General features: G+C 46.9%; 1 protein-coding gene across 2 annotated transcripts in view; it reads right to left on the bottom strand.

Annotated features, from left to right (window-relative positions):
* LOC148511434 (putative acyl-CoA dehydrogenase 6) overlaps nt 1-12,507 on the bottom strand; it is a 115,950-nt gene extending 103,443 nt beyond the window's left edge. Inside the window, exons 1-2 of one of the 2 annotated variants that reach the window (XM_088442223.1) lie at nt 12,439-12,507; nt 12,040-12,238 (exon numbers count right to left, since the gene is read on the bottom strand). In XM_088442223.1, the coding sequence (XP_088298349.1) occupies nt 12,040-12,204 (165 nt within the window). In that variant the 5' untranslated portion in view covers nt 12,205-12,238; nt 12,439-12,507. Of the gene's footprint in view, nt 1-12,039; nt 12,239-12,426 lie in introns of both variants that reach the window. The other variant, XM_088442224.1, reaches the window with a different exon arrangement.
* Between the last annotated feature and the right edge of the window lie 12,239 nt (nt 12,508-24,746).

The raw sequence follows: 24,746 nt of genomic DNA, 5'->3' as shown, positions 1-24,746 counted from the left end.
GCTCCGAGCAGTGAGCTGCACTGTGACGCCCGGCCAGCGACATGGCAAATAAGTCACACTGGCTTACACTTCCATATGAGATGTCAGTGCAGCACGACATTCAGCCATTTCACAGTGCCAGGCGGCAGGGGAATTTTGCCGGGTGAACACTGATGAGATGAGTGATGTGTTAGTGAGCAGCAGGGAGCCACAGACTGAGAGTTATACAGTGGAAGGAGCATGATCTCCAGCAGCAGAGAGTGCACCAGGAGATGAGTCATGTGATAGCATACTTACTGACTTACGGGCTGTCAGAAGCCTGGAGAGGGGACGCTGCTGGCCACTTCGGAGGGCGGGGCAGAGCTCCTATGTCATTATGCCCCGCCCCATCACACAAGGAGGGGGCGGGACGAAAGGGCACAGTTTTACGCCATTTAGACCCGCGTCCACCCCATACGGAGCCGTGATTCTCGGCAATTATCTCCCCAGCATGCCCACTTCACTAGGAAGTGGGTTTGATGCTGGAGATCCTGACATTCTTCCAGGGGTGCAGGGTGCTACCCGAAAATTCGGAGCCTCCTGCAACTTCCGGGGAGGTAAGTATGCGTGATAGTGATGTGAGGTCTGCATTTGATAGAGGCAGTGTCATTATATCAGCATGGTAACCGAGGCAGGAGGTACACAGACTGAGATAGTGGAATGTGTAAGTTTCTAAAACAGTTCCCGATTGTGGTGTTAAACAATAATATGATATATTATATAACAATATATTTTACATCCCAACCAGTCTAACTGCAGTGGAACTACAAGATCCTGCACAATCTGCCTGCCGCAGGTATGAAACCCACAGTGCTCCGGATGTTGTGGGACTGTGCCCCAGCATGACCTCCCATCAGAAGCCAAAGACTAGAAAGGAACAATGTGACTGTACTTCCCAAAGCATCCGGTCTCAGCTTGCCTTATCCTGTCTTATTCCAAGTCATGAAAATTTATATTCCATTCAGAACCTCACGGTGCCTCACTTTAATACTTTACCGATTATTAATTTGCTCTCTGCTATGGAGCATTGCGTAATTAATGTACATATTATCTCACGGGTTCTGGTCCCTCCTCCACATCCTGCAACGCTCTAACCTTAGTGTTAGGGCTTTCTTACCCCTGATTGCCTATACCATGTTAAGACTCTGTCCAAATAAACTGCACTCGAATAATGTCATTTTCACTCGGGTTCAGTATATTGTGTCAACATTCGCAATGTCGGTATGGTCAGAATGTCAACAACGTCGTTTGCAGGTAACCCCAATGGTAATGTCAACATTTTCACTGTGTTGACATCTCATATGTACATATGTAAACATTTTCCAGATGTTGACATGTTAGATGTCAACATTTTATCCACGTCGACATAACTATCGACATTCTAGTGTCCACATAGTGAAAGTCGACTTGGTAACTGTATACCTCTCACACTTCTAGTTTTGGTATTAGCTAGCGTTCATTCTAGCACCATGCACCTGTCACAACCCGTGCAGTTCCTCTTTCCTGTCTGGGGGGGGGGTCGCTCACTGCTCTGGTGCTTCTAGCACATTCAGCTAATGCATCAAACTGCATATACAGTAGATAGAGATCAGTCTATAATAAACTGGTATCCGTTCATGAGCACTTCATCTGCAATGCCTTGATTCTCCTTGCCATCACCAAACCCTGGCTATACCCCTCTGCTCCTGCAAAATTCCTCCATCACTTGGCTTCCTGGCTCTTAATCTTCAAATGGGCCCTCAAGACCCATCTCTTCCTCAATGCTTTCCAGCGCTCATCCTAACCCACTACTCTATGCTCCCCATCTGTGTCACCCATGTTTGTCTGACCCTCCCCTCAGAATGTAAGCTCTCACGAGCAGGGCCCTCTTTCCTCACGTGCTTCTTCTTGCCTTACTTTTACTTTCATTTACAATGGCACCTAAAACTGATTACTGACACCCTGCTACTTATTTAGGTGTTATCCATCATGTACTTTTCCTGCATTGTATGTACTGTTAATAACTGTTGTCTTGTGTGCTTATTTGTTTCTGTACTTTGTAAGGCGCTGCGGAACCCTTGTGGCGCCATATAAATAAAGGATAATAATAATAATAATAATCAGCGTGTGCTAAAAGCACCAGAGTGACTCCCCTGGCAGGAAAGATGAACTGCATGGGTTGCAACAGGTGCTAGAATGAACACTGGTTTTGGTACTAGCAATACTTTGTGCACACCCCTGGTCCTGTCTTATTACTATTATTAGAAACCAACCGTCAGACGTTATCTATTAAAGTGCATCCATCATGCAGATGTCATACGTGTGCATTACCAGTAAAGCCTAATTCCATTGGACAGTTATTAGCATAGACCAGGGGTCTTCAAACTTGGTCCTCCAGCTGCTGTGGAACTACACATCCCAGCATGCACTGCCACCTTTTTGATATAACAGCATACTAAAACTATGTGCAGTGCATGCTGGGATGTGTAGTTCCACAGCATCTGGAGGGCCAAGTTTGAAGACCCCTGGCATAGACCATGTGTGAGAGAATAAGCTCTGTGTTGTGCTTGCTGCTATTTCCATCATGACTGGGGAGAGCCATCCTACGGGGTCCATATTCTAAACTGGGAGCTTAAGCTCCTAACACCTCCCTGCAGGCTAACCATGCCACAAAGTAACTAATAATACTGTATACACAGATTTGCCATCTGAGGCTATATTTGCATGTACAGTATCCATTGAATGTTTAAGGATAAATTCATAAAAGCTATGAAAATTAAGGCCTTTTTTTGTCTTTAAATTATTATTTTTGTGTGTTTTAACGAGTTTCCGTGTTTAATGTATAGAAAATGCAGAAAAACAGACGCATGAAAACTATTCTACCACTACACTAGTTGGCCCCTTACTCTATTTGGAGCCCAGGGGGCTGCTCAATGCAAATTAAAAACAAACTTTTTTTTTTACCTAACAAGAGGGACAGGGAAGAGAGTGACAGAGAAGAGCGACAAAGGGACAGAGAAGAGACTGACAGAGAGACAGAGGTGACAGTGACAGAGAGACAGAGGAGAAAGTAAAGAAGAGTATTAATCTTATGCATGGTTCTTCCTTTCCTGAACCCATAATATAAGCATTTTAGAACCGAATCATGTCTATTGTTTGAAGCTCTTAGCAAACTACAGCTTCTTTCTGCCAGCTAAGCATCTCAGTTTTGTAATAATAAAGTGCTGTAACCAGCTGTATACATTACATGCAGTGATTTATATACATGGGGAAGAGCATTATCCTGCCAACTTCCTCTGCAGAGAAGCTCAGGATGTGCCAATGAAAGTCATAAGAATGGCAAACAATGTCCCCGAATCACTTATGGAGACATCAAAGCTGCTGCTCTAATGGGTGCAGATTATACTCCTGAGTTCAGTCCATGTTTACTCTAATACAGTTTGAGTCTCCCATATCCAAAATGCTTGGGACCAGGGGTATTTTGGATAACGGAATAGTCCGTATTTTGGAATATTTGCATTCATAATTAAAGCTCTTGGGAATAGGACACAAATATACACACAGAATGCATTCATGTTATATACACCTTATACACACAGCCTGCAGGTCATTTTATACAATATTTGCAATAATTTTGTGGCTCAAGCAAAGTTTGTGTACAGAAATTAAATTCATTTATGTGTCATATATACCTTATACACAAAGCCTGAAGGTAATTTTATACAATATTTTTAATAATTTGTGCCTTAGACAAAGTTTGTGTACATTGAACCATCAAAAATGAAAGGTTTCATTATCTCAGTCATGCCAAAATTATTCCGTATTTCGGAATATTTGGATATGGGAGACTCAACTGTACTGCTACTAAATAGACAGAAGTTACAGAGCTACTAACCCTTGCAAATATTCTTACTGCCACCAACTAAAGTACGTCTACATGACTGCCACGGTCATAGTGCATAAAAGGTCATATATGGACACACTTGAAGGACATAGGGTATGCTCTTTTGTAATGTCGTACACCTATTGTACATATAACATATATAGACAGGAATGTGCCAAACATCGCGACACATGCTAAAACCAGATTATGTGCTGCTGAACAATATGGGTCTGATATAGCGTTGGACGCAATTTAAGTCTAAAACGCAGAGGTAAACCACATTTTGCACAATATATAGAGCCGCAGGTATCTTCAGATGACAGCGACTGTGCAAACTTTTAAAAAATTAGAGTTATGGTAGACTTACCTAGATAGCTCCTTTTCTTCGAGGTCCATAGGTTCCACAGGGATACCATGGGGATATTATGGTTGGAAGACCAGACACCAAACAGTTAAAGCTTCTGCTCCCTGAATGCCCCAGGTCCTTGCCCATACAGTGCATCCAGAAAGTATTCACAGCGCTTCACTTTTTCCACATTTTGTTATGTTACAGAGTTATTCCAAAATGGAATACATTAATTTTTGTCATCAAAATTCTACACACAATACCCCATAATGACAATGTGTAAAAAGTTTTTTTGAGATTTTTGCAAATTTAATAAAAAAAAACTATACATAAGTATTCACAGGCTTTGCTCAATACTTTGTTGATGCACCTTTTAGCAGCAATTACAGGCTCAAGTCTTTTTGAATATGATGCCACAAGCTTGGCACACCTATGTTTGGGCAGTTTCGCCCATTACTCTTTGCAGCACCTCTCAAGCTCCATCAGGTTGGATGGGAAGCGTCGGTGCACAGCCATTTTCAGATCTCTCCAGAGAGGTTCAATCGGATTCAAGTCTGGGCTCTGGCTGGGCCATTCAAGGACTTTCACAGAGTTGTCCTGAAGCCACTCCTTTGATATCTTGGCTGTGTGCTTAGAGTCGTTGTCCTGCTGAAAGATGAACCGTTGCCCCAGTCTGAGGTCAAGAGTGGTCTGGAGCACGTTTTAATCCAGCATGTCTCTGTACATTGCTGCATTCATCTTTCCCTCTATCCTGACTAGTCTCCCAGTTCCTGCCGCTGAAAAGCATCCCCACAGCATTATGCTGCCACCACCATGCTTCACTTTAGGGATGGTATTGGCCTGGTGATGAGCGGTGCCTGGTTTCCTCCAAACATAACGCCTGGCATTCACACCAAAGAGTTCAATCTTTGTCTCATCAGACCAGAGAATTTTGTTTCTCATGTTCCGAGAGTCCTTCAGCTGCATTTTGGCAAACTCCAGGCGGGCTACCATGTGCTTTTTACTAAAGCATATCTTCCGTCTGGCCACTCTACCATACAGGCCTGATTGGTGTATTGCTGCAGAGATGGTCGTCCTTCTGGAAGGTTCTCCTCTCTCCACAGAGGAATGCTGTAGGTCTGACAGAGTGACTATCGGGTTCTTGGTCACCTACCTGACTAAGGCCCTTCTCCCCCGATTACTCAGTTTAGACGGCCGGCCAACTCTAGGAAGAGTCCTGGTGGTTCCGAACTTCTTCCATTTTTACTGATGATGAAGGCCACTGTGCTCATTGGGACCTTCAAACCAGCAGATATTTTTCTGTACGCTTCCCCAGATTTGTGCCTCGAGACAATCCGGTCTCAGCGGTCTACATACAATTCCTTGGACTTCATGCTTGGTTTGTGCTCTGACATGCACTATCAAGTGTGGGACCTTATATAGACGTGTATGCCTTTCAAAATCATGTCCAATCAACTGAATTTACCACAGGTGGACTCCAATTAAGCTGTAGGAACATCTCAAGGATGATCAGTGAAAACAGGATGCACCTGAGCTCAACTTTATACACGTTGTCATTATAGGGTATTGCGTGTAGAATTTAGGACAAAAATAGATTTGTTACATTTTGGAATAAGGCTGTAACATAACAAAATGTGGAAAAAGTGAAGCGCTGTGAATACTTTCTGGATGCACTGTATATACCCCACCACTAGCCATAGGACTTCAGTTTAGTTAACAGACCTCAAGGCAGGAGAAAGAAAGAGGAGAAGGAAGAACAATCGTACACCAGAAACACTCTTACATAAGATGAGGGAATCTGTGAGCGAAAGAATATAACCCAATGAAGTCAGGTGTGTCAGGATGGGTGCCCTGTGGACCTCGAAGAAAAGAAGTTATCTAGGTAAGTCTACCATTACTCTAATTTTCTTCTTCGGGGTCCATAGTGATCCACAGGGATATCATGGGGATGTCCTAAAGCAGTTCCCCTAGGGTCGGGGACGCTCCTGAGCAGAAAGGAGAACTCATCGCACAAAGGAAGCATCATGAGAGGAAAAAGTATCAAAGGCATATAACCTAAGAAAGGTGTGGACAAAGGACCACGTGGCTGCCTTGCTCAGCAGAAGCACGGTGGCTAAATGCCCACAATAGCCCTACAGACCGAGTAGAATGGTCTCTCACCATGCTTGGGACAGGGAGAACAGCCTTTGTGTACACCTGAGAGATAGTCATGCGTTTGTCAAAACCATATAATACAAAAAGAGCATCTGATTTTCTAACAGAGTTTGTACGCTCCACATAGATAGAGAGAGCACGAACTACTACAGAAAGGTCTGGAGCCTGAAAAGCTGGAACAACAATTTCTTCGTTCAAATGAAAACGGGACACTGTCTTAGGAAGGTAACCCTACTTTGTACGAAGAACAGCTTTATCCTGGTGAAAATTCAAAAAATGGTGAGCGACAAGAGAGCGCTGAATAAATAGCAAGAAGAAAAAGTGCCAATAAGAGGTTCACGTCTGGGGCGCAACCTCTTGTTAGGGACTGCTAGTGACAGAGAAGCCGTGAAGAGGCCTAGCAGCTTCCCATGTATTTGCAAATGCATGCAACCAATATCTCTGATTTCTATTACCATATAGTATTCATATATTGTTGCTAGTACAATTCAGTCTGCTGAGGAACAATAGGGAGTTAAAACCCCCCTCTCTTCTCTACTTGTCCGTGGTAACACCCAATTTGGAATCCAGAACGGGCACCCTTTGTTTAGATGATCCTTTCTCACCCACCACAGGAGGGAGTGATGAAACTCTGGAGTGAGAAGGATCCTCCGAGACCTTATCAGATGATGCTGTCCGTTCCACCTGGAGAGAATCAATCTTTGTAGAGACCAAGAATGGAAGTGAGCATTACTGCTCCCACAGGCTGCATAGCCGGTGGCTGCCATAGTCTGTGTTAAGATTCAAAGTGTTCTGATTATAAGTGTAAATACAATTTGATAACTAAGTGGAGTTACGCTGGAGTTAAACTGGAGGAAAACTGAGGGAAAAGAAACTCAAAACCAGAACAATTTCTGAACAACAAGAAGCAACATACTTATGTGAATGAACAAAATCAACATCTTCTGCTGTATGCATATCCAGGCAACTACTTACTGCACTCACTGCTTGGACACTGCAAGTGCTCCCCTGTCTGTGTGCTGCTCTTGTTGATTGATCTTTGTTGATCAGAACACTTCAGACTGGATCAGCTCGGGTACATTGTAATTTTGTCCTCATTCATTTTGTATTGCCTTTTCCAATTGTGTCACATCTATCCACTTTAATCATTTGTTTAAAAACTAATTCCTGCACCCACTACTCACATACCTCTCCTTTATATATCACTTTTGGAGCTGTGCTCATACATTAGCAGCACTGTTCTTTACATGTATTTTTGAACATTTAACAACTTTAATCCACACTGACTCTATATCTCACAGCCTCCACTCCAGTTTACATCTCAATTATTACCTTGTCCACAGCATGAACACCCTTACTTCACACAACCCCCATATTCTATGTCCACATAATCCTCTACTTTATCCATCACTCTCTTCCCCCTCCTGTTTCCTCCACTTGCTGTTCTTCCTTTTTTTCTCTCATCAGTCTGCTTCCAACCCTCTGCTTCTTTCCCCCACCTCTCCTATACCTCCACTCTCAACCACCTCCCTCTATGGTCTTGTTACCCCACTACTAAGCCCCATTCCCTCCTCGTTCTGTCTGTCACCTCCAGGGCTGCCAAGAGAAATTCTGGGCCCGGGTACTGCAACATCCTGTGGGACCACATCATGTATGGCTGCACCCATTTGTGAGTGGGTCTAGCATGTGAGATGCACCCACTCACAGGAGCATGGCATAGCACCCAGCAGCTGGAACTAAAGTAGTCACTACTGTATTAGGATGGCGGGACAGTCCCATAATAGCTGCATTTCTTGTCAGGCTGTATATAGATGCTAAAATGTAACACACAAATTAAAGTGCTTCTACTTTACTTTGTACATCTCTCATGTAAATAACACAAACAATCTATTTTCTATCATAGAGATAGATGTATGAAGGACTTAATTTTTACATAACATCAGGTCGTCTTATACACACACATTCCGCAGCACATATCCTAACCCACTGCTCCATGCTCCTTCTTCACTATCTACCCCTCTGTGTCGCCCCTGTCTGTCTGCCCTTCCCCTTTAGAATGTAAGCTCTCACGAGCAGGGCCCTCATCCTCACGTGTTTCTCCTCCCCCTACTTATAGTATCATTTACTCCTAACTCCCCACAACGGCACCTAACACCTGGTTGCTCATGTCCTGCTGCTTGTGTTTTGCAGCTGAGTTTATAACCTTGTCCTTGTCCTGCATTGTTTTGTATTACTATTAACTGTTTTTCTTGTGTGCTCATTTATGTACTGTGTAAGGCGCTGCGGAACCTTTGTGGCGCCATATAAATAAAGGATAATAATAATAATACTACACCATGTTAAAAGGTGGATAACATTGATCCCAGGAACTGCATTCTTAACAGAATGGATACCCTTCGCTTATCAGTGTTATGATATCCAATGCCTACTCCACGTGAAAAGTCTACAACCAGGCTAGCGAGATCTTTTGCCAATAACAACCGCCCGTTGCTCCCTTAGAACTGGGATACGTTCACCGGTACTTAAGCGGCCGCCTGGACTTACAGATCGATGTAGTAGCAATTCACATGGAGGAGCAAAACAATACAATGGTGAGAGCAACAGTAGGAATGGAGACTAAATCGAGGATAGTAGATAGGAGTATAGATCCAGAACAGGAGGTGGTACTCTATCGATGCAGCAAGAAGCAGGTTCAAGATTCTGTTGGTAGGAAATGTGGTATGATTATAAAATAGAAAAAACGGCTTGAACCCCGTACTGAAGAGTTAAATAATTGATTTGGCTCTGAGAGCAATTGTTGTGGCTTGGAGCCCGTGCTGAGGAGAGGAAAATATTTGAGTTGGCTTTGAAAGCCGATGGTGCGGCTTGGAGCCGATGCTGAAGAGTTTGACAATTGATTTGGCTTTGAGAGCAGATGTTGTGGTTTAGAGTCCGTATTGAAGAGTTTGACAATAGATTTGCCTTTGAGAGCAGATGTTGTGGCTTGAGCACTGAACAAGGTACAACGTCCTGATGAATAGTACTTAGATTAGAGTATGAGTTAATGTACATATTGGCGTCCAAAGTCCTGACAGACAGTAAGTAAGTTTGAGTACAAGTGTGTGTACAGGTTTGTGTACAAATTAGCGTCTGAAGTCCTGACGGACAATACGTAGGTTTGAGTACAAGTTTGTGTGTAAATTAGCATTCACGGTTTTGACGGACAATACATAGGTTTGAGTACAAGGAGACGGAGATCCTTCCAACAGATTCGACAGGATACTGCTCGTGCCACTGAGCCAAGAGAACCCACAGGAACGCTATAGTCGTCGCGGCGGCAAAAGTCCAGTTTGTATAAATAGGAGGATGGATAAATCATGCTGCACTGAGGATGATACATCACTTCCTGAGGTGTGCCGATCGCCTAGCAACAGAAGAACCTGGAGTAAGCCTGTCCTGACTGGGTAATCTGCTTTAAGGAGACAAGTCGTGACTGCGACTTGTAACAATCAGCTTGCGTATTTGCAATGATAGATCCGCAATCTTGTCCTCTGGTAGAAACACCCTTTAATCCAGAGAACCCAGAAACACTCACAGATGTACCATCTGTTGTGTTGGAGAAAGTGACAATTTCTTCCAATTGATGATCCAGCCGTGCCTTTGTAGGCAGGTTATGGTCATTTGAAGGTGATTTTTTTAAAATACCGGAGTCTGCGCCAATATCAGAAAGTCGTCCAGATATGGAATAATTCTGACTCCCTGACGCCTGAGATAGGCCGTCATGACTTCCATTATTTTGGTAAATACCCAGGGAACCGTAGATAGGCCAAAGGTTAGAGCCTGAAATTGGTAATGTTACTAAAGGACAACAAACTGTAACAATTGCTGTTGGATGGTATCATAGGAACATGCAGATATGCATCCTGAATGTCCAGGGAAACCATGTAATCCCCCGGCTCCATTGCCAAATTAATTGATCGGAGAGTTTCCAAAATAAACTTGGGTACATGGATAAACCTGTTGAGGGTTTTTAGTTTTAGTATAGGGCGAAAAGCCCGATTCGGTTTCTGAATCAGAAACAGATTGGAATAATAACCCCTTCCTTGAAAATATCATCTGGGTAAGAGGGCTCAGAATTTTTGCAAGTTGCACTCCTGGACACAGCAGACCCTGGATGTAAGGGTATGATGGCTCTTGTAGTTCTACAAGTGTCAGCATGCACTGCCCTCCATGGGTACGCTGGCTCTTGTAGTACTACAAGCACCAGCATTCCCAAACAGTGCCCACACACATACTGATATACTTACAATCAGCCAATTTTTCCGATTTCCCTTGAAACTGTCCCCGGCAGCTCAGCACACGATCTGCACACGATATGCTGTCCAATCTTCATCCGATCTCCTGCAGCCAGACATTTTTTCATAGTGCATTGTGTCCTAGATTGCCAGATCTGCCGTACAACATGGTAGATCTGACGATGCGATGTGCGACCTGAGGGGACACACATCGCATGGTGATCGTGAGTGGGGACTCACGATTTGGGCATTTTTTACCCGATCTGTCGTTCCAATGTGTCGGAATTGGCCAGATCGGGTAAAAAAAAATCGCTGTGTGTGGGCAGCTTAAGGCATCTAGTGCAGGCTGGGATCAATAGTTCAACATGGAGAAATGCAAAACCTTAGGGAATACATCCCCAATCTGACTGGCCAATGGTGGGGGAACCTCATGGGATCCATCCCCAGCACTTGGAATGTGCAGTAGTGTAGCCAGTCCCTTATACAGAAAGTAAAGTGATCGCATTCGCATTTTCTTTACCTTTTCACATCGCAGGGACGGGCACCTATCAGAGTCGCTGTCCCTCCATGTGTTTTGTTTTAATACACTTGTTAATTATAATTATCGGTTCAAAAAGAGATGCAGAGCTAGCGAATACAGGGCCTGATTCACTACGAAAAGCAACTGCAATAGCGATTACGCACAAAGTTCAACTGCGACAGTATGCTAATTCATTGCAATGCCGCTGGTGGGTGTACTACATAAGGACGCCCACTTAGCCTTACACACTTCCGTAATGTTTAGCAATACTGCGAAACCATCAGTACAATAGAGTACCATCGCAGCCTCACGCACAAGCCTTGACCTTACTCAGGAATTGCTAACTTCTTTGCACGCTATGAGTGCTCAGGCTGTGTTGAACATCACAGTGGATAATTTCTGCACGCCCATGCAACGGCGTTAAAACGCACTGGCAAGCCTGCCTTTATCCGACCTCCCACAAACGCCACTTCCTATCAATCACTCTGCAATGGGTCTGCATAGTCACTGCGATCGGGACTGTTCGCATGCGTGCGTAATCGCTGCTGCGATCGGTAATGAATCAGGCCCGCAGTCTGCGCAATAGCTGGTGCAGAGTCTTCACTCACTACCATAGATCAATTTTTTTTAATTATGAGCCATATTTAATTATTTAGTTGCACTCTTTAAACAAAGTTATGTGTATTCACATTAACAGTATTTATTCACATCATTTATATATAGCACTTTCTACTATCTAAATGCCTGTGATGCCAACAAAAAAATATCAATTACACATAAAGTTGCAAAATAAAATGCACGAGCTATGTACATCCCATTGCATCCCCAGTCATGCTTGCAATATAGTGCATAGCTTCTATTGTACCTTCCTCAGTGACTCTCTGATTGCATTGTGCTCCGGGGTGTACAGTGCACTCCTAGCATCAGGGGTGGTAGGGTGTCTGGCAGAGGCTGTCAGGGAGAAGAGCCTGCACAGATATGCGTTCCTGCTGCTTCTCAGAAGATGTTGGGAGCACAGCCTCAGAGCCATGACTGCTGCAGAGATCTGTCACTAGGACTCTGACCTGCAATGTGACACAAGGACACAATGTAAACAGATTTAACATACTGTATGCTAACAATTTCCGTTCAGCCTCGCAGAACAATACTAGTAAATGCAAACTATACAGGTTATCATTGCTGAGTACAGGGTGCTGGGGGGAAATCCAATACAAAGGCACATTAGAGGTTAGGTTTACATGCATGCACTCACTGTCACACTGACCGTGCAAACTTCGGAAATGTGCCCCACTTCCGGGATGAACGAGTGCCCGCGTCACGTGACACAGTGACGTCACCAAACCTCCTGTGTCACTGCCAGTGTTTTAGCTGCAGGGCTGCTGGTGTTTGTGGTAGCTCTAAGCCCAGTCAGCTGCAATCTTCTAGCAGCACTGGATACATTTTATTTTGCCTAACATTTCATATGCAGTCCATAGGGGTAGAGACAGATATACAGTATGTCATATGAGCGTTAAGTCACTGCATGCCCTACATGTTACTGTATAGCACATATAGCATGTGCTAGTAATGTTTCAGCATTGCTGCAGGTTATTGCATCCAAAGTACTGATTTGAAAAACTGCGTCAGAAGGACAGCTTTCAACAAACCATTGTGAGTTAACTGACTTTTAACTACTACCACTCGCTGTCTGCATAACCTGGACACTCCGCTCTGACGGCCTAATTCAGCAGTGCATGTTAGTGCACTACTGAACGCAGATTCCCGATGAATTTGCGAGCCTGCACGTAAACTCAGTGATTGACAGTCTGCTGCCTTTGGGGGCGGCAATGTCCTCCATTTCCTGAAACGGAGGCATGTCGCCGCCGTTGGGGGGGAGGGAAGAGGCCAGGCTGACAGAGATTTCCTGGCCTCTTCCTCGCAGCTGCGAAGGCCGGCTGCGTGACCCCATGGGTCACCTCAGCCGGCCAATGGTCTGCAGTTTTCTCCCATAGCTCTCTCCACTGGGGGCCTTACATTCACCCCCTCCTCCTCTAGGCCCGGGAGTCACCATGGGGGTGGTGTTGAGGTACATTATATTGTTCGGTTACTCCTACCGACTCATACACTCAGAACTTTCCCTACTCATTTTCTACATTCAAAGTTCATGCTATCACCCCTTACAACCTTTTCACCTTCAAGTAGACGTCAAGCTATCATCCACCTGGCCATAGCTCCAAATTCTTTGACAACTTTGCTTGCTGGCACCCCATCTTACTCTCTTCAGACCTTCCACCCTCATCTTGGGTGACTTCAATATCCCTATCGATGTTCCCAAAGATTCCTCTGCCTCTAAACATTTTATACTTACATCATCATTTGGTCTCTCCCAATGGACCTCTTCACCCTCCCTTGTGATTGGACACACTCTTGATCTGGTCTTCACTCACACTGATTAAATGAAGCCCCCCGGCCCTATCTGTGACCATCACCTTCTCTCTTTTAACTTATGCCTCACTCCTTCTCCACGTCTGCCTCCCAAGACTACCGTCACCAAGAGTAACATTGAGGCTGTCCTTATCCTCCGTCCTCAGCTTACTTCTCTCCTCCATTGTCTTTCTCTCCTGCCCTGACCAAGCCGTATCCCTATAATATGTCTCCCTTACTTCTGCTCTCGTCTCTGTTGCCCCAGAGGTCATTACTCACCCTTGCAGATCCACTCCTCAATTCTGGCACTCCAAAAGCACCAAGCCCCTGCAAAAGTGTTCACAACCGATGAACGACAGTGGTAGAAATCGCACTCCAATGCAGACTTCTTCCATTTCAAATTTATGCTCTCAATTTACAGTTCTGCCCTCTCCCTCTCTTAACAGTTATATTTAAAGAACCTTCTCTCCTATGAGTCATGCTACACCCATTGTGTCTTTGCTACTTTCAACTCCCTCCTCTGCCCCCCTTCCATGCCTCCCCTCCTTACTCTGCCTTTGACTTTGCCATCCACTTTGCATATAAATAGACTCCGTATGTCAGGAGATCACATCTCACCAGGCCCTCAGTGTCCTTCCCCCTCCTTTCCCAGCTCGCCACTCCCCATCCATCTTACCAATTCTGACTTCTTTCTCCCCATTATCTGGAGATGAAGTCATGGCCCTCATCTGGTAGTAAAACTACGGCTAGCAATGCAGAAAAGCAGGAGGGTACATGTAAGGATTCGAAACTTATGTCCAGAATGGAACTAGAGTCGCAAGGGAGGGGAGAACTTTGATGAGAGAAAGGTAGAAGCCCTAGAAAGGAGGTGCAGGTAGGTAAGCGAATCTGGGGGATGGGAAGAAAGTGGAACTACAGAAATTAAAATAAATAGGATAAAGGTAAAAGAAGTCTAATTTAAGCCAGGTGTCACAATCCTGGCTAGTTTTTACCTTTTGTGACTTACCTCTGCCAGCTGCTCCATGGATCTGTGTTTGTAATTCTCCTGGGACATCTGCTCTGGCTGAATCATGCTGGCTGTGATCTCTCTGTGTGCAGACTGCTTTCCTCCCCACACTGATTAATCACCTGGACCCTGCTCTGTCTGTGAGCTTTGCTAGTCTTAATTGAATTACAGGTGTGGTCCTGATTCTCAAAGGGCTGCAGAGATGATCTCTCCCTCTGCATGTTGTGCGTTGCGCCACTCAGAATGCCACTGCCAGACCACCTGTCTGTATCCACCAATCGCTGCCAGACTCTAGGTATATAGATCCTCTTCTAATAGCACTCAGTGCTTGAACATCTTGTTACGTTCCATGGTGTACTACTTGTGCTATAGCTATACCTCTGTGTACCAGTATGTCCAAGGCTCTGCTGGTTCCTAGACCAGTGCTATCCGTAAGCCTGCTGCATTCAGCTATCCACGCTACCATCTCTCACCCACGGCTCCCAGGCCGCACCAAGTGGCTTCCATGCCACCATCTCTCACCCACGGCTCCCAGGCCGCACCAAGTGGCTTCCACGCCACCATTTCTCACCCACGGCTCCCAGGCTGCACCAAGTGGCTTCCACGCCACCATCTCTCACCCACGGCTCACAGGCCGCACCAAGTGGCTTCCACGCCACCATCTCTCACCAACGGCTATCCAGCCGCTCCACGTAGCCACCCAGCTACCAGCGTCTACCCATGGCTATCCAGCCACTCCACATAGCTACCCAGCTACCAGTGTCTACTCACGGCTATCCAGCCACTTCACGTAGCCACCCAGCTACCAGCATCTACCCACAGCTATCCAGCCGCTCCACGTAGCTACCCAGCTACCAGTGTCTACCCACGGCTATCCAGCTGCTCCACGTAGCCACCCAGCTACCAGCCTCTACCCACGGCTATCCAGCCGCTCCACGTAGCTACCCAGCTACCAGTGTCTACCCACGGCTATCCAGCTGCTCCACATAGCCACCCAGCTGCCAGCGTCTGCCCACGGCTATCCAGCCGCTCCACGTAGCTACCCAGCTACCAGCATCTACCCACGGCTATCCAGCTGCTCCACGTAGCCACCCAGCTACCAGCGTCTACCCACGGCTATCCAGCCGCTCCACGTAGCCACCCAGCTGCCAGCGTCTGCCCACGGCTTCCCAAGCCACAACAAGTAGCATCCACACTACCATCCATCTGCAAGCTCATCTACTGGTACCCCAACCAGCTCAGTCAGCCTACCTGCCGGTCCCAGTCCGGTCCCTCCAAGTTCCTTCTGGTCTCATTCCAACGTCTCAAGTTTCCAGTTCCAGTCACTCATCACCAAAGGCAGTTCTCACTGCTACCCACTTCTTTTATTAAAAGAGCTATACATGTTACCCATGATTCCAGTCCAGCCGGCCTCCAGTGATTCCAGTTCATCACCTGATACAGGTAACTCACTAGCACCAACTGTGACAGTATGTTCAAGCCTAACGATGGTGGCGGATCAAGCAACTAATCCTGGATCAAGTGCTTTCCGTAACCTAATCACTCGTTTGGATTCACAGGAGGCGGTACAGCATCAAGTACTACAGCTTCTGCAAATTCTGACTAACCGGCTAGATGATACCCAAATCTTACCTGAACCCCTAACTACTTTCCATCAACTGCTGGAACAGCTACAGGCTCTACTCAGCAAAATCTTTCAGATCATTCCTGAATTTCTTAGAGCTACCTCTGTCTCAACTAAAAACTCTGTCTTGGAATCTCTAAGAACCAAAGATTCTTTCATGCCAAATAAAGTGAGACATCGAAGTTACCCGCGCTCCCAGCTCTCTGTGGCTGAACGCCAGCGGCGTAAAGCTTTACATCTCTGTCGTTATTGTGGAGCTTCTGACCACTTTATCAAGGACTGTTCCCTTTGCAATTCCAGCAGTGGTTCCAGGTGTCAACGTCTCAATGCCTGTTCCGGTCCCAGCCCGGATTCTGCCTGTTCCGGTCCCAGCCCGGATTCTGCATGTTCCGGTTCCAGCCCGAATTTTGCCTGTTCCGGTAGGGAACTCCAGTTGGCAACCCCAGGAGGGGTCTCCAGAGTCTCAACCCCAGGAGGGTCCTCAAGTCTCGTAACCCAAGAAGGGGTTTTGAGTCACTCACCCCAGGAGGAAGTCTCTGTCCTCGCATACCAAAAGGGGGGTTCATGTTCCATACCCCAAAAGGAAAAGTCGAGTCAGCTTCCCCAGAAGGGGATTTTGGGTCCCACACTCCAACAGGGAGTGTCAAGTTCTGTACCCCAGGAGGGGGTTTCAAGTTGCGCACCCCAGGAGGGGGTCTCAAGTCTCGCACCCCAGGAGGGGGTCTCAAGTCTTGCACCCCAGGAGGGGGTCTCAAGTCTCGCACCCCAGGAGGGGGTCTCAAGTCTCATACCCCAGGATGGGGTTTCTAGTGCTATTCCCCAGGAGGGGAATTCAAGTGCCTCATTCCAGAAGGGGATCTCAAGTCTCGTACCCCAGGAGGGGGTTTCAAGTCTCGCACCCCAGGAGGGGGTCTCAAGTTTTGCCCCCCAGGAGGGGGTCTCAAGTCTCGCACCCCAGGTGGGGGTCTCAAGTCTCGCACCCCAGGAGGGGGTCTCAAGTCTCGCACCCCAGGAGGGGGTCTCAAGTCTCATACCCCAGGATGGGGTTTCTAGTGCTATTGCCCAGGAGGGGAATTCAAGTGCCTCATTCCAGAAGGGGATCTCAAGTCTCGTACCCCAGGAGGGGGTTTCAAGTCTTGCACCCCAGGAGGGGGTCTCAAGTTTCGCACCCCAGGAGGGGCTCAAGTCTCGCACCCCAGGAGGGGTTCTCAAGTCTCGCACCCCAGGAGGGGATCTCAAGTCTCGCACCCCAGGAGGGGGTCTCAAGTCTCATACCCCAGGATGGGGTTTCTAGTGCTATTCCCCAGGAGGGGAATTCAAGTGCCTCATTCCAGAAGGGGATCTCAAGTCTCGTACCCCAGGAGGGGGTTTCAAGTCTCGCACCCCAGGAGGGGGTCTCAAGTTTTGCCCCCCAGGAGGGGGTCTCAAGTCTCGCACCCCAGGTGGGGGTCTCAAGTCTCGCACCCCAGGAGGGGGTCTCAAGTCTCGCACCCCAGGAGGGGGTCTCAAGTCTCATACCCCAGGATGGGGTTTCTAGTGCTATTGCCCAGGAGGGGAATTCAAGTGCCTCATTCCAGAAGGGGATCTCAAGTCTCGTACCCCAGGAGGGGGTTTCAAGTCTCGCACCCCAGGAGGGGGTCTCAAGTTTCGCACCCCAGGAGGGGCTCAAGTCTCGCACCCCAGGAGGGGTTCTCAAGTCTCGCACCCCAGGAGGGGATCTCAAGTCTCGCACCCCAGGAAGGGGTCTCCAGTCCTGCACCCCAGGAGTGGGTCTCAAGTCTCATACCCCAGGATGGGGTTTCTAGTGCTATTCCCCAGGAGGGGAATTCAAGTGCCTCAGTCCAGGAGGGGGTTTCAAGTCTCGCACCCCAGGAGAGGGTTTCAAGTCTTGCACCCCAGGAGGGGGTCTCAAGTTTCACACCCCAGGAGGGGGTCTCAAGTTTCACACCCCAGGAGGGGATCTCAAGTCGCGCACCTCAGGAGGGTGTCTCAAGTCTCATGCCTCAGGAGGGGGTTTCAAGTGCCAGTTATCAGGGAGATGAGTCTTGTACTACAAAACCTGATCCTGGTTCCTGTTCAACGTCTCCTGCTAATACCGTTCCGGAGGATGACAGTTCCTGTAGTCTGTTCTCAGCCTCGATTGTTGAAGCTGCTGTCTCTGGCTTCTCAGGACTCCTTCCAGTTCCTTTAGTTAGTCCAAGTACCGAACAGCTATCAACTTCACACTCCTCGAACACACAAACTTCATCGGATACTCCAGGATGCATATTTTTCGATGGGGACTTATCGCAATACTTTGCATTACTGAAGCATTATGCTGCAATCATGGAAGCAGATCCAGCTTGTGGTATCACTTCTACCAACTTTACTAAATACCTTTTCGCTTCCTTTAGAGGTAAGGCGTTGGACTGGGCCAACCCTTTCATCGAGTCAAAAGATCCTGAGCTTCTAAGTATAAAAACTTTCAGTGAAGCTGTTATTAAAGAGTTTGCTCTTAAACCTGTCAACCGAAATTCTAGTGAAATTCTCAGTTCTGGCAATCAGTCCAAGCAGTTTGTTGGTTCTACTAAGGAATCATCCTCTGCTGAGTCCTCCATTTCCCTGAAATCCGAACAAGGTCAAGTTTTCAAGGGCCAACGTGCTGAATTCGGAGCATCCAAGGAGAGTGGCGCTATAGAATCGGCATCCCTGAACACGAGATGTGCGTCCACCTCCTTTTCCTCTTCATACTGCGGTACCTCCCAAAAAAACATCAAAAATGGTTATATTTCGCTTAGTTCCTCCCAGGAGTCCTATCATTGGTCAAGTCCTAGTAAACCTTCCATTTTACCTTTAGATACTGACTCGGAGTCTGAACTCGATCCTGCATATGATAATTCTCCATTCCCTGAAAACCATCTGCCATTTGACCCTGTCCTTTCCAGTCGTGTATTTCCACAGGAGTTATCAGAGATCCCATGTCTGTTGGTTGGCACAAAACGTTCTCGCAGCAGAAAGAAGAATCGACGAAGGTCTTGAAACATCCCCTTTGAAGAATTTCCACTCCTGGTATCCCAATAAATGTAAGAATTAAGAGGATGTCTAAGAGACGTTTCTAGAGTGATGGTGTCCCTATGTTTGAAGCTCCTGTAATGTCATGTTTGGAAGAAAGTTTTTCAGTTTCCTGGGTGTCATATTTTTTCATGTTCTCCTATGTATTTATTTGGGTGTTCAGTGTCCACCCATGAAGAGGGGGGTACTGTCACAATCCTGGCTAGTTTTTACCTTTTGTGACTTACCTCTGCCAGCTGCTCCATGGATCTGTGTTTGTAATTCTCCTGGGACATCTGCTCTGGCTGAATCATGCTGGCTGTGATCTCTCTGTGTGCAGACTGCTTTCCTCCCCACACTGATTAATCACTGGACCCTGCTCTGTCTGTGAGCTTTGCTAGTCTTAATTGGAATTACAGGTGTGGTCCTGATTCTCAAAGGGCTGCAGAGATGATCTCTCCCTCTGCATGTTGTGCCTTGCTCCACTCAGAATGCCACTGCCAGACCACCTGTCTGTATCCACCAATCACTGCCAGACTCTAGGTATATAGATCCTCTTCTAATAGCACTCAGTGCTTGAACTTCTTGTTACGTTCCATGGTGTACTACTTGTGCTATAGCTATACCTCTGTGTACCAGTATGTCCCAGGCTCCTGCTGGTTCCTAGACCAGTGCTATCCATAAGCCTGCTGAGTTCAGCTATCCACGCTACCATCTCTCACCCACGGCTCCCAGGCCGCACGTAGTGGCTTCCATGCCACCATCTCTCACCCACGGCTCCCAGGCCGCACCAAGTGGCTTCCATGCCACCATCTCTCACCCACGGCTCACAGGCCGCACCAAGTGGCTTCCATGCCACCATCTCTCACCCATGGCTCCCAGGCCGCACCTGGTGGCTTCCACGCCACCATCTCTCACCCACGGCTCCCAGGCCGCACCAAGTGGCTTCCACGCCACCATCTCTCACCCACGGCTCCCAGGCCGCACCAAGTGGCTTCCACACCACCATCTCACCCACGGCTCCCAGGCCGCACTAAGTGGCTTCCACGCCACCATCTCTCACCAATGGCTATCCAGCCGCTCCACGTAGCCACCCAGCTACCAGCGTCTACTCACGGCTATCCAGCCGCTCCACATAGCTACCCAGCTACCAGCGTCTACTCACGGCTATCCAGCCGCTTCACGTAGCCACCCAGCTACCAGCGTCTACCCACAGCTATCCAGCCGCTCCACGTAGCCACCCAGCAACCAGCGTCTACCCACAGCTATCCAGCCGCTCCATGTAGCCACCCAGCTACCAGCCTCTACCCACGGCTATCCAGCCACTCCACGTAGCTACCCAGCTACCAGCGTCTACCCACGGCTATCCAGCTGCTCCACGTAGCCACCCAGCTACCAGCCTCTACCCACGGCTATCCAGCCGCTCCACATAGCCACCCAGCTGCCAGCGTCTGCCCACGGCTATCCAGCTGCTCCACGTAGCCACCCAGCTACCAGCGTCTACCCACGGCTATCCAGCCGCTCCACGTAGCTACCCAGCTGCCAACGTCTGCCCACGGCTATCCAGCCGCTCCACGTAGCCACCCAGCTGCCAGCGTCTGCCCACGGCTTCCCATGCCACAACAAGTAGCATCCACGCTACCATCCATCTGCAAGCTCATCTACTGGTAACCCAACCAGCTCAGTCAGCCTACCTGCCGGTCCCTCCAAGTTCCTTCTGGTCTCATTCCAACGTCTCAAGTTTCCAGTTCCAGTCACTCATCTCCAAAGGCAGTTCTCACTGCTACCCACTTCTTTTATTAAAAGAGCTATACATGTTACCCATGGTTCCAGTCCAGCTGGCCTCCAGTGATTCCAGTTCATCACCTGATACAGGTAACTCACTAGCACCAACTGTGACACAAGGCCAGGACGGGTTGCATTAAGTATTCTATACCAAGGTACTCACAAAGCATGGAACTTGTCCACTGTGTTATTTTGGAGGCTGGTGACATATTCCATTTTAGATACAAGCCAGATCCAGGTTAATCCATTCTTGGCGGGATGGGGGGTAGTGTTGTTTCCAAGTCTTAGCAATCTATAGTTTGGCAGCACAGGTAATGTGGAGGATCAGCTAGTTAGAGTGTTTGGGTAACTGGCATTCTGGGTCACATAGCAGCAGTGATGACTGAATAAGAGGGGGGCTTGCAGGGATTACAGATCTTAAAAGTGATTGGACCATTGTCCAGAATGGTGTTATGAGTGTACAAGTCCACTAGAGATGAAAAAAAGATCCTGCCGGGCTGCATTGCCGCCAAAACAAGTTTGAGGTGGTTGGTTACAAGGTTAAGTTCTCCTTAATAGAAACATTAATGGAACATTTAGAAATGTTTGGATGAATTGCTTTCCAGATGGCCTCAACTAGAGGTGCAACTAGACACTTCCCAGACAATAATGTGATCTTCCAGGGAGGAAGGGGGGTATCCACGGTTAAGATGAAGTGTTACAGTTGGGAAATAATACCCCTATCCATTGAGAGATAGGTGCATAATCGTTCCATCGCCATGGGATTCTGGGGTGGGGGGGGGGGGGACCGGAGTTGGTAAAAGATGAGGTGACAAAATTCAGAATTTTGAAGGTATTGTTAAATGAGTGAGGGAGAAGATGATTCTCCTGGATATCTGCAAAGTATTGCGTGTCATATTGGAAATGGGTGATACCAGCTGCAGTACAGATAAAAGCCAAGTAGGATAATTGGCCTGGAGGAAAGGAGAGATGATGCCACAGGGGAGTTTGAGGCGAAGGATAAGTGAAAAGACAGAATTTGGCGATGAGAGAATCCCAGACAGAGAGTGCATCATGGGTATTGACAAGGCAGATGAAGGTCTATGTTTACGGAAAAGCCGATTCCAGAGCAACCCATCACTTAGTTCCACTGGGGGAGCGCCAAGCAACTAATTGGCTGAGTCTAGAGGCCTGGTAATATTTAGAGAGCAACGGGAGACCCAGACCCCCCCTGGTGGGAACCCTTAAAAGGACATCTCTCATGGGAACCCTTGAAAATAGAAGGATTGTAGGGAAGCGAGAATACGACCAGGAGCTGCTATGGGGAGAGCCTGGAAGAGATACAATAATTTAGGAAGAACATTAATTAATTAATTAATTTTATTGCATTTATACGACCTGTCCAAGATACAAAGTACCTTTGCCAGCAAGAGATTTCCTTTCAATAGCCCCAAAGAGGGGAAGTTAGTTGGCCTTATCTTGGTCAGGTGAACTCCAACATAATTTATAGAGTCTTGTCGCCATGTGAAGGCAAGATTGACATAGAGACGGTCCAAGGTATATTTTGGAATGCGCAAAGGCAGAGCTGCCGATTTATCGTACTTGACTTTGTAGCCCGACAAGTAAGGAGGACATTGTTCATGAAAAGGGAAAGCTTATTTTGAGAGCCCCCAACAGGGATGCCTGTAATATCTAGGTTGGATCGGATCCGGCTAGCAAGAGGCTCTATAACCAGGGCAAAAATAAGCAGTGATAATGCACATCCTTGCCTGATACCATTCAAGATGCTGAAGGGGCTTGAAAGAATACCGCTTGCCAGGGCAAAGGTAAAAAGGTTTTGGTAAAGGGCCTGGATGGCCTGTAGGAAATTACCTCGAAAACCAAACCTGAGTAGAGTGTGAGTCATAAAGGGCCAAGAGACCCTATCAAAGGCCTTTTCTGCGTCTAAAGGCAGGAGGAGGGTGGGGAATTGAAGAACATTAGAGTGATGGATCAAGTTCACCGTGCGTCTGGTATTGTAAGGGCTTGATGGGCTGGGGCAAAACCCACCTGGTCTGGATGGATGAGCATGGAGATGTTAGGGTTAAATCTGTTCACAAGAAATTTGGCAAAAAAATAAGGTCTTATTAAAAGTGAGATCGGGTGATAATTGGAGACAAGTAGGAGATCCTTGCCAGGTTTGTTATAACCGTTATTATAGCTCTGGTAGTATCTGGATGAAAGAATCCACCATCAAGTGGTTATGAGATGAGGAACAAGAGTATTTTGGAAAGTTTTATAATAAGAGAAGGGAAGTCTATCCGGACCTGATGACTTAGAGGGTTGAGAGCATTAGTGATCTCTTCATCAGTAATGGGAAGACAGAGTGCACTTGAGGTAGAAGAATCAATCCTAGGGAAGGCACAAGAGGACAGGTAATCAGAAGCATAGGTGGCTGGATCTGATGATGGGGAGAGGAATCAGGAATTTTAATAAACTGGTTATAATATTATTTGAATTAATGTCAGTTGGGTTATAACAAAGAGCACCTGTGGGGTTTTTAAGTGACAGTATGGTCAAAAGGGCTTTGTGCACTTTCAGGCAGCTAGCCAGTAAGGTATCAGCCTTGTTGCTTTTTTCATAAAAACGCAGATTCAACAATCAAAGTGATTTTTCAATTTTTCATGAGAAGATTATGTTAAGGGCAGATTTCCCTGCAGCCAACTGTTTGTAAATTGCCTCTGTAGGAGTACGTTTGTGAAGGGACTCCAGGAGACAAACCTGCTCAATGAGAGATTGTAGGAGACAATTCTATTCCCTCTTCCTATGCGATGCATACATGATAATGAGGCCATGAAGAATAGATTTATGTGCTTCCCGGACAAAAGTAGTACATCCAGATGAAGGAGCATTGAGTGAAAAGTAGTCATTAAGGACCTTGGTAACCTTTGACTGGAATTGTGAGATCTTCAAATGCGTTTCGTTCAGACTCCAGGACAGCCGAGAGGCTGGCACATCTAAGAGGTCGAAAGTGGAGGTGAGAGAGGAGTGGTCGGACAGGGGTTAGGGATGATGGCAGATTCAAGCAGGTGATTAGAAGCTAAAGGGCCACAAAGGAGTAAGTCGATCTTGGAGTAAGGACGATGGGGGACTGAGTAAAAAGTGTAGTCTCTAGAGTAGGGATTGAGGGCACGCCAAGTGTCAAAGAGATTGGCCTCTTTGACATGTTTAGATAGGCTTCTAGAAAGGGGATCCATACGAGAACGAGCATAAGTGGTAGATTTGTCTAAAGCCGGATTGAGAACACAATTGAAGTCAACTCCAAGAAACAAATAACCCTCGCGTCTCTTGTGCAGCGTATTGAAGAAGGACTTAAAGAAAGTGCTGCTGATCCGTATTAGGGGCATAGACATTGGCAAGTGTAACGTCCAAGTGCCCCAGCCTGCCAGTCATAATGACATATATCGACCTTATTCATCTGTGAAGACGGAATGTCGAATAAAGGGCAATCTGTTGTGAAACAAGATGGCAACCCCATTTGTTTGGATCTACTTGAAAAGTATAGCACAGTGGAAAAGTGTTTGGTATGCAAGATGGGGTGACCAGGGTCACGGAAATGGGTCTCTTGTAGCAGGATTATGTACGCCGTCAGACTTTGACTCGGCTGGAAGAGGTGCAACCATTTCTGGGGGAGAAGAGAAAAAAAGGGGGAGGAAGGAGCATCTTAAAGGCTAACAGCTTACAACGGAGTAACTAGAGGGGGAGG

The sequence above is a fragment of the Taudactylus pleione genome, unplaced genomic scaffold, assembly GCF_031769625.1.
Source record: "Taudactylus pleione unplaced genomic scaffold, aTauple2 ptg000306l, whole genome shotgun sequence".
Lineage (NCBI taxonomy): Eukaryota > Metazoa > Chordata > Amphibia > Anura > Myobatrachidae > Taudactylus > Taudactylus pleione.
This window is presented reverse-complemented; position numbering and strand designations above follow the sequence as displayed.